At 39.1% G+C, this 17,816-nt stretch overlaps 2 protein-coding genes across 8 annotated transcripts; both read right to left on the reverse strand.

Annotated features, from left to right (window-relative positions):
• Nucleotides 1–1,836: 1,836 nt before the first annotated feature.
• Nucleotides 1,837–9,416, reverse strand: LOC309696987 (uncharacterized protein). 6 transcript variants are annotated; one of them, XM_082518566.1, is made up of 7 exons: nucleotides 9,255–9,416; nucleotides 6,982–7,104; nucleotides 6,748–6,870; nucleotides 6,414–6,578; nucleotides 6,184–6,282; nucleotides 5,988–6,051; nucleotides 1,837–4,919 (listed from the first exon to the last, which is right to left on the reverse strand). In XM_082518566.1, exons 1-7 carry the CDS (start codon nucleotides 9,292–9,294, stop codon nucleotides 4,769–4,771), a joined length of 765 nt encoding a protein of 254 aa, XP_082374692.1. In that variant the 5' UTR covers nucleotides 9,295–9,416; the 3' UTR covers nucleotides 1,837–4,768. The 6 variants fall into 6 exon arrangements, with proteins under 6 accessions (XP_082374692.1, XP_082374691.1, XP_082374690.1 ...); XM_082518565.1 differs by having other exon boundaries at nucleotides 6,970–7,104; XM_082518564.1 differs by having other exon boundaries at nucleotides 6,414–6,530; nucleotides 6,748–7,104.
• A 30-nt stretch (nucleotides 9,417–9,446) lies between these two features.
• On the reverse strand, nucleotides 9,447–16,132 carry LOC309696988 (uncharacterized protein). 2 transcript variants are annotated; one of them, XM_082518569.1, is made up of 6 exons: nucleotides 16,020–16,132; nucleotides 14,337–14,687; nucleotides 14,146–14,238; nucleotides 13,888–13,983; nucleotides 13,659–13,699; nucleotides 9,457–12,179 (listed from the first exon to the last, which is right to left on the reverse strand). In XM_082518569.1, exons 1-6 carry the CDS (start codon nucleotides 16,057–16,059, stop codon nucleotides 12,066–12,068), a joined length of 735 nt encoding a protein of 244 aa, XP_082374695.1. In that variant the 5' UTR covers nucleotides 16,060–16,132; the 3' UTR covers nucleotides 9,457–12,065. The 2 variants fall into 2 exon arrangements, with proteins under 2 accessions (XP_082374696.1, XP_082374695.1); XM_082518570.1 differs by lacking the exons at nucleotides 13,659–13,699; nucleotides 13,888–13,983; nucleotides 14,146–14,238; nucleotides 14,337–14,687; nucleotides 16,020–16,132 and adding an exon at nucleotides 12,838–13,652 and having other exon boundaries at nucleotides 9,447–12,179.
• Between the last annotated feature and the right edge of the window lie 1,684 nt (nucleotides 16,133–17,816).

Below are 17,816 nucleotides of genomic sequence, written 5' to 3' on the forward strand. Positions count from 1 at the left end.
AAGCATTAAGGGGCACAGAGAGGAGGATTTTACTCTCAATGTTGTCAATATTTTAAAGGCAGGTCAGTGAAAATATTGTCTGACATTAAAACGGTCTGTGGGCAAAAAAGGTTTGGGGACCGCTGTTTTAGAACATAAGGAAGCCTCTAAATTTAGTGAACTTGTCATTTGCAATGGGGTTTTCCTAGCTGCAGTCTAATAAAAGCAAAATCCACCCACTCTTGTTTTGGTTGAGTGAGCTTCCTGCTTTATCTGTTTTAGTATCTCAGCTAGAGCTAGGCAAAAGCAACATGAGTAAAACCTAAAAATGTGTTAAATCTTTTAAAAAAATATATATTTTTACAGCTTGGACAGTCTCTGTCGTTGTGTCCTTGGGCAAGACACTTCACCCGTTGCCTACTGGTGGTGGTCAGAGGGCCCGGTGGCGCCAGTGTTCGGCAGCCTCGCCTCTGTCAATGCGCCCCAGGGTGGCTGTGGCTACAATGTAGCTTCCATCACCAGTGTGTGAATGTGTGTGTGAATGGGTGGATGACTGGATGTGTAAAGCGCTTTGGGGTCCTTAGGGACTAGTAAAGTGCTATACAAATACAGGCCATTTACCATTTACCATAGTTAGAAATATACTGTAGTATAATATATAATAAGCTCAAGTTATTTGTGTCCAGTTATTTCCAAATCAATACCCATTATCGATTATCCTAGTGCTACACAATGTTTGTGTAGTCAAAGTAAACAGCTGTCATGTGAATATATCAGATTTTTACAGCACTACAAACTCCTTAAAGTACATTTAAAAAGACCAAAGGAAACAAAATGAATATATATACAAAATATATTATATCATTTTCTTAAAGTAAATGGTGCCCAGAAAGTGAGCTCCCTTGGTTTGCTCTCACAGTGCTTCGTGTGTGTCTGTTCTTATCCTGAGTATAAATTGCTATCGAACTGTGCTTTAAAAAGTGCTAGACACTTATTATATAAGTTATTATTATTATTGCTGTTACTGTTATTATTATTAATATTGTTATTATTATATTATTATTATATTATTGTTATTATAATTGTTGCCTAAATTAAAATTGATAATTGATAATGTGCACAAACTTACTGGTCAACTCTAAATATGTTAGTATGTAAATAAAGAATAACATATTACAAAGATGTACTCACAGATGAAGACGAGGAAGATCAAAGTCTGGTATACAGTCATGTTGAGAATCTGGTTTCATCTGACGTCTCGTTTTTCGCTTGCGAACCAGGAACTTCTTACTTCGATTAGTAATGAAACTGTATTTTTCTTTGAAAGACAGCTTTTGTTTGATTTCTCAGCAAACCAGACTTCACATAATAATGAGCTACAACATGCTGAGAGAGCGAAAGATCATTCACCAAAATAACTGTGTAGAATTCACATGATAAGAAAAAGTCCAGTTTTCCCTTAAGAAATGTCTTCATGTATTTCAGGAGCTGATGCATTGGTCAAATCTTAATCACCTCTGCAGAAAACAGAAGGATCAACTTGTAGATTCATGAGAAGGCTACTTTAATGATTCGAGTCATTGTTATAGAAATAACTCCACAGGAAAAACATCATAGTGGTGTCATTTAATGTTTGAGACAATTTTAACTTTTCTAAGAACCATTTTCTTAAACTCCCTTAAATACTGTCACTTCCTTTTTTCAAACCTCTGTATGCAATTGTTCTTATATCTTATAAAGCGCAGATTAATTTTAAATACCTTCAAACTTAGGGGAAGTGAAAAAAGTTACTAGTAAGGCAAGAGTAAATAAACATGTTGTTGGTGAGTCATATTCTAAAAACAAACAAACCAAAAGTCACTTCTGAAGTTCTTTATTGTTAGTAAAAGGAAAGTTAATCACAAAATCACCACTGAAAATGATCAATAATAACATTAGCCTAAACCACATATAACAAGTTAAACATTCTAAGTCAAAACAATTGCATTATAATGAACTTTAATGAGTTTCTTAGATCAGTGATTCCCAAAACGTAGGCCATGTCTCACAGGAGTATCATGAATGTAATGCTCGTGAAAGCGAAAGGTCCTTTAAGGAAGTGTTTGCTCACAGGGGGTCGTTTGACGGTTGGGGTTTTCTCTGTACCACCTTAAAATATAAAGAGTTTCCGGGTGACTGCTGTTGTGATTTGGGGCTTTATAAATGAATTTCAATTGAATTTATTAACAATAAATATACACTAATAATCACGTGATTATGTCCACATTGCTAGGCTGGGCCCCATTTTACCTTAACTGTAATAATTTCAGTCCATATTGACGTGATAGCATCACACATTGCTGCAGATTTGTTGGCTTAACATCAACAATGCGACTCTGATTCCAAAACAAAAGTTGCTTTACTTCCTAATTAAGCTTCAAATTCAAAGTTGCATTTTCCTTGCACCGCTCCATCAAAGCTTGCTTTGTAAAAACACATGCTACCAATGATGCCTGAAGCAGTAACTGCTTCGGCCCTCTGTTTGAATCGCATGACTGGTCCAAATTAATGGAACTGCTAAGCAACGCAAAATGCTTCGTAACAGCTCATCAGTGCTGGAGAAAGAAAAACTGCAGAAAAGATGTTGTTTCTCAATTACAGTCTTTGAATTCCCATACCATAACTACACCCTGTCCTAGTTATACAAGCACAGCTTACCATCGCATCCCCTGTTTCTCCAAGCACATCGTCTTCCAGCTACTAAGTTACATAAGTTTACAGAATCAATTGGCTAGTCAAACTATCTTTACAAAATTGTATTTACATCATTCACACAATCCTTAGTTACACTCAGCACATGATTACTGAGATGCTGTTTTGGTGTCTCCTGTTTCGCCACTGTCACTTAAACAAAGCTTTGAATGAATGAACCAACTTTCAAAACAACTTATGAAGTGGTTCAATACTGATTGATTGCTTTATTTGCACATCACTACTAGCAAATAAGACAGAAGCAAAACAACCTCACAACTTCTCATCTAGTTTTGTCATGCATCATGGGGCTGAAGAATGACAACAGTTTTGGGTAGGAACAGACTGACAGGGGCTCAGAAAACAGAACAGCAGGAGAGGCAGACAATATACAGTGGCTTACAAAAGTATTCGGCCCCCTTGAACTTTTCCACATTTTGCCACATTACAGCCACAAACATGAATCATTTTTATTGGAATTCCACGTGAAAGACCAACACAAAGTGGTGCATACGTGAGAAATGGAACGAAAATCAGACATGATTCCAAACATTTTTTACAAATAAATAACTGCAAAGTGGGGTGTGCGTAATTATTCAGCCCCCTTTGTTCTGAGTGCAGTCAGTTGCCCATAGACATTGCCTGATGAGTGCTAATGACTACATAGAGTGCACCTGTGTGTAATCTACTGTCAGTACAAATACAGCTGCTCTGTGATGGCCTCAGAGGTTGTCTAAGAGAAAATTGGGAGCAACAACACCATGAAGTCCAAAGAACACACCAGACAGGTCAGGGATAAAGTTATTGAGAAATTTAAAGCAGGCTTAGGCTACAAAAAGATTTCCCAAGCCCTGAACATCCCACGGAGCACTGTTCAAGCCATCATTCAGAAATGGAAGGAGTATGGCACAACTGTAAACCTACCAAGACAAGGCCGTCCACCTAAACTCACAGGCCGAACAAGGAGAGCGCTGATCAGAAATGCAGCCAAGAGGCCCATGGTGACATAGGACAACTATTAGTCGTGCACTGAACAAAGTTGGCCTTTATGGAAGAGTGGCAAGAAGAAAGCCATTGTTAACAGAAAACCATAAGAAGTCCAGTTTGCAGTTTGCCACAAGCCATGTGGGGACACAGCAAACATGTGGAAGAAGCTGCTCTGGTCAGATGAGACCAAAATGGAACTTTTTGGCCAAAATGCAAAACGCTATGTGTGGCGGAAAACTAACACTGCACATCACTCTGAACACACCATCCCCACTGTCAAATATGGTGGTGGCAGCATCAAGCTCTGGGGGTGCTTCTCTTCAGCAGGGACAGGGAAGCTGGTCAGAGTTGATGGGAAGATGGATGGAGCCAAATACAGGGCAGTCTTGGAAGAAAACCTCTTGGAGTCTGCAAAAGACTTGAGGCTGGGGCGGAGGTTCACCTTCCAGCAGGACAGTGAACCTCACGTGTACACCACTTTGTGTTGGTCTTTCATGTGGAATTCCAATAAAAATTATTCATGTTTGTGGCTGTAATGTGGCAAAATGTGGAAAAGTTCAAGGGGGCCGAATACTTTTGCAAGCCACTGTATGTACAGGAGCAGATTAGGGCAGAGTGTACACACCCGAGAGCACAGCTGAACAGCATCAGACTCACTAGACAGGGGAAGCAAAACTGAACCTAACACAGGAACCAGAAATAAACAGACATGGAGACATGACTTACTGGGGGCACAAAAGGACGGAACACAGAGAGATGATAAAGAGATAAACACAGGGACCAGGAGATAGAGTGACCAGACAGACACAGGGGTATGACTGGGGAGACAGAAGGAATAACAAAACACAGAGACAAGACTGATTTCCACAGGGTCGCTGATGACAAGACAAGAGACGAGATTGGGACAGATAGGGAACTAACATAATTAAACAAGAACCAAGAACTAGAAATATCTCTAGAAGTAGAAGAAGTATCTCATAATATTTGCAAAGAAATAAATCATAAGAACAGAACAGGCTCAGTGATCCATCACCGTTGGCTTGTGTGTCAACATTAAACAACTCATTAAAAGTCAGGGTCCATCTGCAGATAGGATCGTGTGTGTTATTGTGCCTCCATGAGTGTGGAAAAGGTCCAGTCCTTGTCCTTCAGGTTGCACCAAGAGTAAGGTAAGTTCAGCCTTCACATTTGGAGGTTGGAGAAGTGTCATCATAAAGAACCATCTGAGGGGGGAAATAAATAAATAATTTAGCAGAAGCTGTCAACAGACAGCAGATTTTCACTTCAAGTTGTTTTGTTCATATTTTTTTTATCTATCTACTGTATATCTATATATAGTTTTATATTGTATATATATATATATTGATTCCTTTTTCTGTGAAAGCTTTCAAGGTTTATGTAGGTTGTGTGGGTATTGTTGAGAGTCCATATCATAGCTGGTATGCTCTTTGCAGGGCCGATATTTAAACTGCCACAGATTTAAGTAGAAATATTTGATTTACAAAACCAGTGGTTCTTCATCATTGTCATTTTTATTTTATTTTTTTAAATTTAGTTTGCCTTTCTATTTGAAATTCAATTTAGTTTTAATTTCCAGGTTGAGTCAGTTCAAGTGTGAATAAAAATTTGTTTTAGTTATACGTAACTGTGATTGCCAGTGACAACACTGTATACAGATATTCTAAAACATTATATTATGAAACAACTTCAGAAGAGCATTCAGCTTTTTAACAGGTTAATTCTTTTATTCAACAGAAAATCACTGACTGTGTCTGTCTGTGCATTGTACTGGGGGTTCACTGAGCTTTGCTCTTTTTTGTACTCAAAAGGCTTAACACAAGCACAGACTCTAAACCAAAACAAACACCAACACCATGAACAATAAAACCAAAAGACTGCAATCACAGAACTGAACAATTATGAGGTGTAAAAATTCTGATATTACTGGTTTTAACATTACGTAAAGATATTTGATTGACTGTTAATATAATTGCAGATTAGCAAAATTTTCAGTGAAAAGAAAACTTTAAATAGAAACAGATGAATGATTGATCTTGGACTGAAATAATTTTCTCATGAACATTAACCACAAAGATGACCATGAAGTTAATCACTGCCCTTAAAACACGGCTCTGAATTGGTAGCATAATGATGATTTAACTTTATAGTCTTTGTGTTTTTGAATGTAAAATCCTTGACTGCAGTTTTAGTGGATTTAGCAAACCGTGAAATCACTCCTTGGTTCCTTCTTTTTATTAAGTAGTACTTAATACTAAAGTACTTAAACTTACAGAGAGAATAAACAAAGATAAGTCACCTCAGTCTGGTTGTGGTCTGAGCTTCTCCTGTTTAAATCTGTAGAAAACACATTGCCATTGTCTAATCAGTCATGGCACTGTTGAACCACCGAACTACTGTCCCACCTTTTAATAAATTTAATTTGAATAAATTGCTCTTAAGGGTGCAGAAAGAATCGTTTGGACTCACCATTAGAATGAACTGCCCTTTTTTTATAGATGAGCAGCAGAACAACAGGCAGGAGAAACACAGCCAATACCACTATTATAACCACAGGCAAGAGGATACCTGTAGGAAAGAAGATGCAATTAAAGAAGCCAGAATAACCTCCACTATATGCACTGCAGAGTAGTTAGGAAAGGAACTCTGTTCCTGTCCATTGGCTGAGAGAAAATCTTATAAAATGTAGAATAATGAACCTGAACTTGCAGGTGATGTTTTAGGCTGCTTGGTGCTTTCACTGAAGGCTGATAAAGGTAAGGTGCTTCCTGAAGTAAAACTCCATGTTAGTGGTCGTGGTGATGAAGGGAGATGTGCTGACGATGAAATAGGCTTCACATGGGATTTAGTCTTGAAAGTTGAAGCTGAGAACAAAGAAACAATCAGAACAACACTTACTGCTCAAAGCAGTCTCTAACCAAAGAAAGTTCACTAATATTCTAACAACACAGTTGTTCTCAATCTACGATAAACTAAATACACATATAATCCTCAGAGACATGAAGGTTTTCGTGACTTTCTGTAGAAACTCACCTTCTGTGACAACAACTTCAAAATCCCAGTTTAAAGATAAGTGATCTGAAGGTGTTCTGTCCAAAGAGCACCTGTACCGCCCTGAGTCAGACTTTTCCAGCTCAGTGATGCTCACATAGACAACTGTATGAATGAGAAAAAATCCTTCTATATATTTAATACTATATCTGCCACTCTGGGCTGAATCATCTGTTGTTTCAATGAGAATATTTCCTTTTTCACATTTTTCTTTACAGAAGAGCTTCCTGCTTCCAGACAGAGTAAATGAGCATCCAACTGTGATGGTTCCTCCTTCCATTCCAGTGCGGATGGGAATGACTGCACCGACAACACCAGTGTTTCCATCCTGCAGAGCCGCTGAAAACACGAAAAATCATTATTTACTGTCTTCATGTAAGACAAGACTGCTTTATATTTAAAGATACACATGTTGCTTTGATTTTAAACTATTTAAAATGTTCTAATCAATTCTGTTTACAGATACTCTACATAAAAAGGTCAATCATGATCGCAAAGATCTAGATTGCTGAGAATTGTTTAAAAAAAACCGACACGAAAAATCATACAATGATTTTTGATACATTAGTTCTGAATTTAAAATTTACCAGTAGCCCAAAGTAAAACTCCATACTGTGTTGCAGTTGTCTTAGAGAATTACTACAACTTACACATATGAAAAAGAATATTTTCACATGACCCTGTGTACTTCTGTGATTGAGTAGCTTGCTGAACCACCATAGCAGTGGTACCCTGAAATCATTGCTTCTAACATAAAAAGTGTTTGTTTTATCAGTCTTTCATATCTTTGTGGACACAAAGATATGGCCCACTCTTATTTACAGTGTAGGCTCAGTTCAGTCGAGGCTTGCAGGTATTCATTTGTGCACTGCTCTCTTAAGTCCCACCAAAGCATTTTAATCAGGTTGAGGTTTGGACTTTAACAGGGCCATTGCAATATCTTTATTCTTATATTCTCCCTCAAAGGGAGGCAGTATCAAATTGGTTCCATTTGTTTGTCTGTTTTTTAGAAATCCATCCATCCATTCATCTTCTTCCGCTTATTGTGGCCGGGTCGCGGGGGCAGCAGCCTAAACAGAGAGAACCCAGACCTCCCTCTCCCCAGCCACCTCCTCCAGTTTCTCCGGGGGGACACTAAGGTGTTCCCAGGCCAGTCAGGAGCGTGTCCTTCGTCTGCCCCGTGGCCTCCTCCCAGTGGGACATGCTTGTTACACTTCACCCAGGAGGCACCAAGGAGGCATCCTTATCAGATGCCCAAACCACCTCAACTGGCTCCTTTCGATGTGGAGGAGTAGCAGCTCCATTGAACTCCTCACCGTATCTCCAAGGAAGAGGCCAGCCACCATTTGGAGGAAGCCCACTTCTGCCACTTGTATCTGCGATTCTTGTATCTTTCTTTCGCTCTGTCTTCACCACAGTGGACTGATAGAGTGTCCGCATCACTGCAGCAACAGCACCAATCTGTCTGTCGATCTCCGGCTCCCTTCTCCCGTCACCAAGACCCCGAGATACTTGAACTCCTCCACTATGGGCATGAATTCGTTCCTGACCTGGAGTGGGCACCCCACCCTTTTCTTGCTGAGGACCATTTGCCTCAGAGTTGGAGTGGCTGATTCTCATTCCTACTGCTTCACTCTTGGCTGTGAGTGCTAGTTAGAAATCTATCCTTCAAATTCTTATCATATTCTTAAGATTTTGATTCTTAAGATATCATGTTTTGTGTGAAGACAGACAACAACAACAACTCAAGCTGATTTAAGTTTGGTGAAAATCGGGTCAAGGTCAAGGTCACACCGTTTTGGGGGAGTCTTATTTTTAGGCTTCTGTTGTGATTTAGGTTTTGAGTGCTCAGATGAGTAGAAAAGCGCTATATAAGAACCAGTCCATTTACCATCAGCTCATCACAGCGGTTGATAGGGGGGATAAGGTAATAGCTAAAGATGCTAAAGAGGATGATGAGACAGACAAAGGGTTATTTAACCTCACATTTCAGCCTATCAATCTCAGGCTATGTTGGCTGATTAGTTTTGTCCTAATCATAAAGTGAAGCATCTGATCCACTGATGTCATTTCAGTTGCTGTGTAGAAGATGCTTAAAAAAGATTGTTCTAACTTATTCACAACAATAAAAGGAGACATTGAAGAGAAGCCTGGAGCCTGTGAAACTGCATCAGTGTCAGACAAGCTGCCCACTGTTCATGTCTTTGAGCGTGAAATTAGATTTTTGATGTGTTGCTCAATAAGCAGTTTACTGCCGCACTGCTGTTCCTCTTTAACATTAGTCTAAAAAACAAACAAACATGTTTTTCGTCACCAGCTCTACAAGGCATGTAGAACTATTTACAACACACTTTGTGTAGAATGAAAGGTACACTCTGTGAGTGGGTGGGGATGTTTCAGGCTATTTGTTGATTATAGTTGAATAACCCACAGATCACCTATAAATAAATGAATAAAGCAACAGGAAACAAAGAGGTGGATGTACTTACTGAGGAAGATAAAGGCGATAAAAGTGTGGCAGACTTTCATTTTGATGCTTTGATCGTTTGTCGCTACCTCCTCGTCCTTCTTCACTGGCAAACCCGAAGCGTCTCGTTCTTTTTATGTTTGGGTTCTTCTTCTAAACACAGGACACACTCAGCCCTACTCTCCTCCCCATCTCTCTTTACTCAAGGTTCAAGGTTCAAGGTTCTTTATTTGTCACATGCATAGTTATACAAGTATAACACACAGTGAAATGTAGCCTGACACGCTCCTCGACATGTGCAAATTTGGGGGGGGGGGAAGTAGAGGAAGAACATTATATATATATATATATATACATATACATACATATAGTATGTACATTGGGTGAATGTGCAGTAGTAGCAGCAAGCAGGTGAATTCTGTACATTAATATGAATAGACATCTGACTATTTTACAGGATAGACAATATAAACATGTTTAAAATTAAAGGAATTTGAAATGTACATTGTGCCTTGGTTTAGTGTCTGGAAGCGAGTCCTGTCTCAGTCAATTATAGATGATGTGAGAGGGCGGGTGTGTGTGTTTAGGGCACGGATGGCTTGGGGATAGAAGCTCCTCTTGAGTCTCTCTGTCCTTGCCCGGAAGATGCGGAACCTTCTACCAGATTGCAGAAGTTGGAACAGTTTGTTGCCAGGATGGGACGGGTCCTTCAGTATCTGCGCTGCTCTAGTCCGGCATCTCCTGGTGTAGGTGTCCTGAAGCGGGGGGAGAGCAATCCTGCAGCAGCGTTCTGCTGTACGGATCACTCTCTGGAGAGCTTTTTGGTCCTTCACACAGCTGTTCCCAAACCACGATGTCATGTTCTGTGTGAGGATGCTCTCCACAGCGCCTGTATAGAAAATCCTGAGGATCTTTGGAGAGACCCTGAACTTCCTCAGTTGTCGTAGGTGGTACAGGCGCTGCCTAGCCTTTTTGGTCTGGACCTGAATGTGGGCAGACCATGTCAGGTCTGAGGAGATGTGGACACCAAGATACTTGAAGGACTGCACCCTCTCCTCTGGAGCTCCATTGATGATGATGGGCTTGTAGTCTCTGTGCTGACCCCTTCTGAAGTCCACCACCAGCTCCTTGGTCTTGCTGACGTTCAGCTGGAGGTGGTTGTCCTGGCACCACGATGCCAGATTCTTCACTTCATCCATGTAGGCCGCCTCATCGTTGTTGGAGATGGCACCCAACACCACTGTGTCGTCAGCAAACTTCACAATGGTGTTGGAGCCGTGGGTGGCCACACAGTCTGAAGTGTAGAGGGAGTAGAGCAGTGGCGAGAGGACACATCCCTGAGGTGCTCCTGTGTTGATGGTGATGCTGTTGGAGAAGCACCTGCCCACCCTCACCACCTGAGTCCCTGCATTTGATCGTATTAACTGATATAATACAATGAAAGGATAAAAAATTAAAGCCCCATCTAAATGTTCAAATATGTAGAATTCATGTGGTGACAAATGATCCAGTATAATTCCTGGAGCAATTTCTTCACAAATTTCAGAAGTGGAGTTTTTGGTGTAAATTCGGATCTTTTACTCAGTAAAATCATTTTTTTTTAGTAGTAATGAAAGACTTACAAGAGCTTAAAACCATTAACAACAACCAATTAACTAAAGAAGAAGTTAAACATAAAGAAAAAGAAAATAATGTTTAAATACAGTTTTTGTCATGGATCCTATGTGTTAGCACATGATACAGAATATAGCGGTGCTTCAAAAACAGATGTCAAGTCATGATTCTGTCTAAATTTTTTTATGAAGTTTTGTCTTCTGCTGGGAGTCATTCCACAGCAACATCAGACATATTTACTTTTAAGTCAGACCAGATTTTGGGGCAATTTTATACTTCTCTTTTCGACCCATTATCACAGATCAAAAATAAATAAATAAACATAACTAAAAATCCCCCCTCCATGAATCGGGGTTTGTGTCTCCCACAGGTTCCAGGGTGTGTGCTGACAGTTAGCTTTTGTTCCCTGGTAGGGTCTCCCATGGCAAATTGGTCTGGGTGAAGGACCCGACAAAGGCACTTATCAGTGTAAGCTCAAGGGAACAGTTCACCCTGCCTGGGATAGGGTTACCAGGGCCCTGCCCAGGAGACAGGCCTGGAAGGGGGGGGGGGCAAGGGAGAGATCTTGGTGGCCAGGTTGGACCGGAAGAAAATGGGTGGATGACAAAAAAAAAAATCCCCCCAAATAAATAAATGAAATTGCAATTATTTTTTCTTTTTCTGTTGTAACCATCTCCAAGTAGGTTATGTTTCTGGTAGTTTTAACATGCATGTGTGTCATTCTTTCTGTGTGTAAACACAATAACTCAAAAAGGTTTGTGTGAATTCTAATAAAACTTTGGTGGATGTTTGCACTCTCAGAGTGCTTCGTGGTTTTTAGGGTAGGAGGGTTTGTTTTCCCCTCTGGTTCTCAGATGTTCTCAGAGTTTGGAAAACCTGTTTGGAAAGAAGACATACCAATATACAAATGTTTATTATTGCTTTGCAACTTTACAGATCAGTTTGATGAGCTGTTATTTAATCCTGATATTTGTCACTACTCCTACAGCACCCCCAGGTGGTGCCTTTGAATATAAGATGAGCTCTAATTTTGCACCAGAATGAGAAGAGAAATTATTTTAAACCAAAATATTATAATGATCATAATGCTCAATCTGTAAAATCGTTATCTTTTAGTAAAGTGAAGAATATTGAAGTGTTTAAAGATGTTGTCTGTTGTATCAATCTGTGTCTGTTGTGACACATAAATTCAGGCCTGAATGCTGGATTATTTGTGCTTTCATGTCTGTTTAAGTGTAAGGTACACTTGGTCTTCATCCCTGCTGGCTGGATCCAGGCTCTGGTATACTGACTCTTCAGGTGGCAACGTCAGAGGATTGTCATAGAGAACAATCTGGAAAAGACAGAATGATGAAAGTAACCCTGTTAAATCAGAAGCTCTTGAGGTTTGAGATAAGCACCTTTAGGTGGGGGAACTCCAGGCCTCAAGGGCTGATGTCCTATCTCCTCAACATGTCTTGAAGTTCTCCAGAGGCATGGTAATGAACTAATCATTTGATTCAGGTGCGTTAACTCACGGTGATATCTAACACCTGCAGGACACCGGCCTTTGAGGCCTGGAGTTGCCCATCCCTGATATATAGTAATAATAAGGACTACATTACCCAGAATGGCTCCAGGCATTCTGGGTAATGTAGTGCATAGAATGAGGCATTACGAATAGGGATGGGTATCGTTTAGGTTTTATCCGATACCGGTGCCAAACCGGTACTTTTGAAACAGTGCCAGTGCTTAAACGGTGCTCAAACCGGTGCTTAAAGAATGGAGAACACAAACTTTGTCGAAAAACCTCTCATGTTTAGCTGTTTTCCACTTTTTCTTTGGTCATTTTTGGCCAGGGTGAAGGGAGTATCTGCCATCAAGCAAGAAGACAGCCGCATTTAACTACGATACTACGATGGTGTTTGCTAGTTCACCTTACATGCATTAATGTAATAACGTGGTTAGCCTACTCAGCGTAAATTACACATGAACAACATTATGCTACTCACGCAGAGAAGAACGGCTGCTGCTGCCGTCATCATCCGTCATCATTTCTGCTACACTGGCAGGGCTAGGGATCTGGACTGTACTCTTCGGGTTTTTGGAGGATGTTGCTAACTCCAGGTCCGATAACAGACACCACACCCGCAGTAGATGTGCTCGGCGTGAGGTCCCGCAGCAAGCTATCAAATACGGCGCATTTCTGGGCTTTTAAAAAAAACGCTATGCGTCGCCAGGTGTTTCATCAGATTCGAGGTGTTACCTCCTTTGACAGTATCACAGTATCAGCTTAAAGCACTTGTTGCAGGCTGCTGAGTTTGCATATTTTGCTGTGAAGTACAGCCAGACTTTTGACCGCTTCGCTTTGGGCATTTTTAATCTGTAGCTCTGCTCTAAAAGAACGTACGTACCTGGCCCCGCCTACTATCCTCGGAAACGTAAAATGATTGGCTAGAATCTAAAGTGTATCACAGCTCAGGAAAAAAAAGCACCGAAATGTGCGCTGCTTTTCGGTCTGGTTACTACCGTTTAATCAGAATCAGAATCAGAATACTTTATTCATCCCGAGGGAAATTAGGGTTACAGCAGGCAGCACGCTAATGGCGCATGCGCACTTACAATGTCAGAACGATACCGGTACCCATCCCTAATTAGGAATAGTGCCATCATTATTGTTGTTCTGGCTGAGTATAAAACTTTTGGGCCAAGTCAGTGTACTATAAGCGCTGCTTTATGCTGTTCATAAAAGATGCAAAACAAGATTCCTCCCCCTGCCTTCATTGGTATTCGTCATGTTGACATCATAAACAATAGATTCTGTACAAATTACCTCGCTCTTTTCATAATTCAGAATTTTCTGTTTCTTCAAACCTGAAAACGGTAAAACACAGAAAAGTATTAGACAAACATGAAATATTCTTAGATGTAAGGCTGGTTGGAGACTGTACACTCTGTGCGCTCCACAAATGTCAGCAGTCGGTTACAGGGTTAAAAATCCACACATTAGAATCACTAATCAGCTTATCATAAAGGTGCCAAAGAGGTGAAACATAACTCACAAGAGTCCGTAGTCTTCTTTTTGCAGATGAGATGCACAACAACAAACAACACCAAAAACACCATGACTACAGCTATAACCACAGGCCAGAGAAAACCTGCAGAGAGAAAAGAGAAGACCAAAATATGGGAGAATATAATCTTTGTATAAAAACTACTGTTCTTATATATGTATGTACGTATGTATTTATGTATAGAAAAACTACCCCTTCATGTTTCTGGATTGAGAGAAATAACTTGTGAAATATATTTCACTGCACCTGAATTTACAAATGTTATTTTAGGCTGTTTAGTGATTGCTGTGGAAGTTGAAAAAGATTGCGGGCCCAATGCTGGTGTTGAAGCTGTTGATGCTGCAAACAGGGACACAATCAGAAACATTACTGATGTAAAGAAGTTATCAGTGAGCAATGAAAATATTGCATGTTAATGATGACTAGTAAAAACTCACCTTCTGTCACCGTGAGCTGAAAGCTATCAAACAAATATGGATCCAAGTCTCTGTCCAAATAGCACCGGTACAGCCCCGAGTCAGATTTTTCCAGCTGTGTGATGCTGACATAAAAAACTGCATGACGTGTTGGAAACTCTTCTTCTTTGTATTTAATAAAGTATCTGCCTCTTTGAGCTACAAGGTCGGCTGTTTCAATGAGAATGTTTCCCCTTTCACATTGGTCCTTACATAAGAGCTTCCACTTTCCAAAGATATAAAATGAACATTTAACTGTGATGTTTCCTCCTTCCACTCCTGTGTGCATGGCAATCTTTGCATTGTAAGGAACAGTGTTTCCATCCTGCAGTGCTATGGAAAAGATTAGTAAATCATTACTATCACTCAAATAGATATTCGGGTCTGGTGATAATTTGAAGATCAACAAATTGATTTAACAATAATTCTCTGTACAAATATCCACATTTCCTAACACCTGAAATACTATATTAACGTTTTATCAGCTGTAATTAATATTTAGAATCTCTCTATGTTCACCTAGGTTGATTTTCTTGCTTAATTTTATCCTTTAACCATCAACTAAATGCTGATGTTCTTTCAGTGGATACTGAAGCTGAAGACGTACTTACTTGTGAAAGTCTGCTTTGTTTTCACAAGTATTTAAGCCTCAGCTCCACCAAGAGACTCATTCTGCTTTTATGAACTTTATAAAGTGCATTGGCAAAATTCAAGTGGCGCTGTGGGAGTGTTGAGGGTGCCACAGCACCCACTGTGTAAAGCTAAGATCACTGCATTCCCAGTCAAGTGCAAAAATAAATAAATAAATGCACAATGTAATAATTTAGTAAAATAAACAAAGGTGTTAAAACACTTAAAATATTATTTATCTAAGAAATACATGAGTTGGACAGCTGTGGTAAATAAATCAGTAAGGATTTTTCAAACATATGGTCTTATGATTTTACACGTAGCCTCTTCGTCACCATTAACACGAAATTATGCAAAATGAGCTGACAGATCATTTTGCATAATTTCCGGCTGGTTCAAATGGGCTGGTATCTGATAATTACCACAGCTGTGGTAACGAGCTTGCAGCTGCTGCTGTGTTTACCCATGTCAGTGGCCTCATCCAAGTGAGCATTACTGACAGACCACCATAATGCAAAAGTGACTCACGCACTGTTGTTTTATTAATGTCTTCACAGACATTTTGAACACATCAGTGCCCCTCATGAAGAAATTTATCACCAAGTCACATTATAAGTCACAATATCATAACTGTGCACCCAAATCAAGGTAAGTCTTTGGCTAATTATGAGCAGCACAAGACCCGTTTAACATTAAGCAGTAGTTCACCACTGCTGCGAAAGGGTGTTTGATTATGTTATAATATGTTGATTATGTTACTCAACCTCACGACTATTCCTGAGGCTCTGAATGCAAGTTAACAAAAAAAAGTTTGGTTTAGAAAATGCTAATATAGTTGGAAAAGGCTCTTTGGTTAATCAGAATAAATGTGTTCCTGTGTTGATGTATAAACTATTCTGAGAAATACATGAAATGCAAGAAAGAGACAAGTGGTGTCAGAATGATGAAGGTAAAATCTCCATAGTGACTAATGAATCTTAAAAATTAAATCAAATAACAAAAACCTTTAGAAATAATACAGGTAAATGTACTTACTGAGGAAGATGAAGCAGATAACAATGTGACGGACTTTCATGTTGAGACTTTATCACTCGAATCCTTGAATTTCACTGTCATATCAGAAACTCCTTATTTATAAATGAAGAACTTGTTCTGCTAAACAAACAGTCAGCCCTACTCTCCACCCAAATTTTTGCATCATTTCTCTTAATACAGTCACAGCAGGACACTTGATTTAGCTAAGTCACGGTCAGATGACTTTGAAAGAAAGCTGTTATTGGTATTTTTTTCTTATAAAGATATGAAATAAGAAAGTTTTTTTTGTTTAGTTTTTTTTTAATTATAAGATTAACTGTATGCTCTTTCATGAACCCTCACTGACCTTTAAGGTGTTGTAATTACTTTAAGATTTCACAAGAGAGATTGCAGGAAAACAGCTGCTATGAGGAAGCACGCTCAATGAGTATATCATTTTGAAATTTCTAAAAATGCAAGAACATGAACATGCTGGTGGCAGAACTGCATTTTTCTTTTTCAAAAAAAGAGGGGGAAAGGACATATTTTTCTCTTCCGGGTACTGGTTGTTTTTTCATTTGTTTGTTTTGAAATAGAAATGAATACCTAAATTTAAAAATGTGCATTCTGAAACTAGATGAAAAAGTAGCTGATATAAACGCATCTGAAGCGCTATTATTTTGAAATCCAAAGTTCCATAAAGTAACGCTGAGTGTGCACCCTGTCATCTACTCTTCCACTGGTCTGTGGAAACAAAAACTTTCCTTGCAATAGATTCTGAATTCACACACAAACAAGATCATGGTAGCGATTTCACAAGGCTATTATTATGAAATCCAAAATCAGACTGACGTGTGATATTGACTGAGTAACAATATGAGGGCGTATTCTGTTGATCTACGTATAAACTGGTCTGTGGAAACAGGAAGTTTCCTTATAACAGCCTTCTAGTTTCAGAGAAAAATTGCGCATATAAGACATTTCTGAGGGCTTTCAATTTGAAATTAAAATTCATGTTTCTTTTTTTACAAACAAAATATGATATTGGCACAATAAAGGATTTTCTTTTTACCACACAAATACAAAATTAATTGGTATTTTGTAATGAAATCGAAATTCAACTGTAGACAGGCTCATTTGTGTTATTGTGTCTGTGTGTGTTAAAACAGAATGATAATGATATTTATTATGACACTGATGTTTACACTCTGTGAAACAAAGTAAGCATAAACAGACCGGTGGAAGTTTGGAAAGTTTCCTTAAACGTTTTTCTTCCACTTTCTCTTTGAGAAACCTGTCACGCTGTCACTTTTTTTAATGTGTAAATAACTTTGAGACTATGGGGTAAATAGTTTAATTTTATCAGAAGCATAATGACCATGCTGAGGCAAAATCAGGTTTGAAAACTGTAACAAACTCTAATCAATAAAGATGTGCCTATCCTCACCTATGGTCACAAGCTGTGGGTAGTGACCAAAAGATCAAGATCGCGGATACAAGCGGCAGAAATGATCTATCATGTAGATCGACTTCTTTCCATAGTAGAACTTTTGGAAGTATTAGAAGCAGGTGTTACTGGTAGGGACTCAAGCCAATACCATCATTTGCAATAGTTAATATCATTGTATGTATTATGTAGAGACAAAAGTAGTAGTTTTCATCAGGAACAGGTTCTTTAAAGTGCAAAAGAAGGTTCTGGAGAGCTGCTAAGTCTGCAAAGTTTTTGAAAACTTTATTGAGTTGAATGAACTCATTAAGTAAAAAGAAGACAGAGTCATTCAAATGAAAAGACTGAAAATGCTGAGATCAATTAATTAA

The sequence above is a fragment of the Aulonocara stuartgranti genome, assembly GCF_965226115.1.
Source record: "Aulonocara stuartgranti genome assembly, chromosome: 20".
Lineage (NCBI taxonomy): Eukaryota > Metazoa > Chordata > Actinopteri > Cichliformes > Cichlidae > Aulonocara > Aulonocara stuartgranti.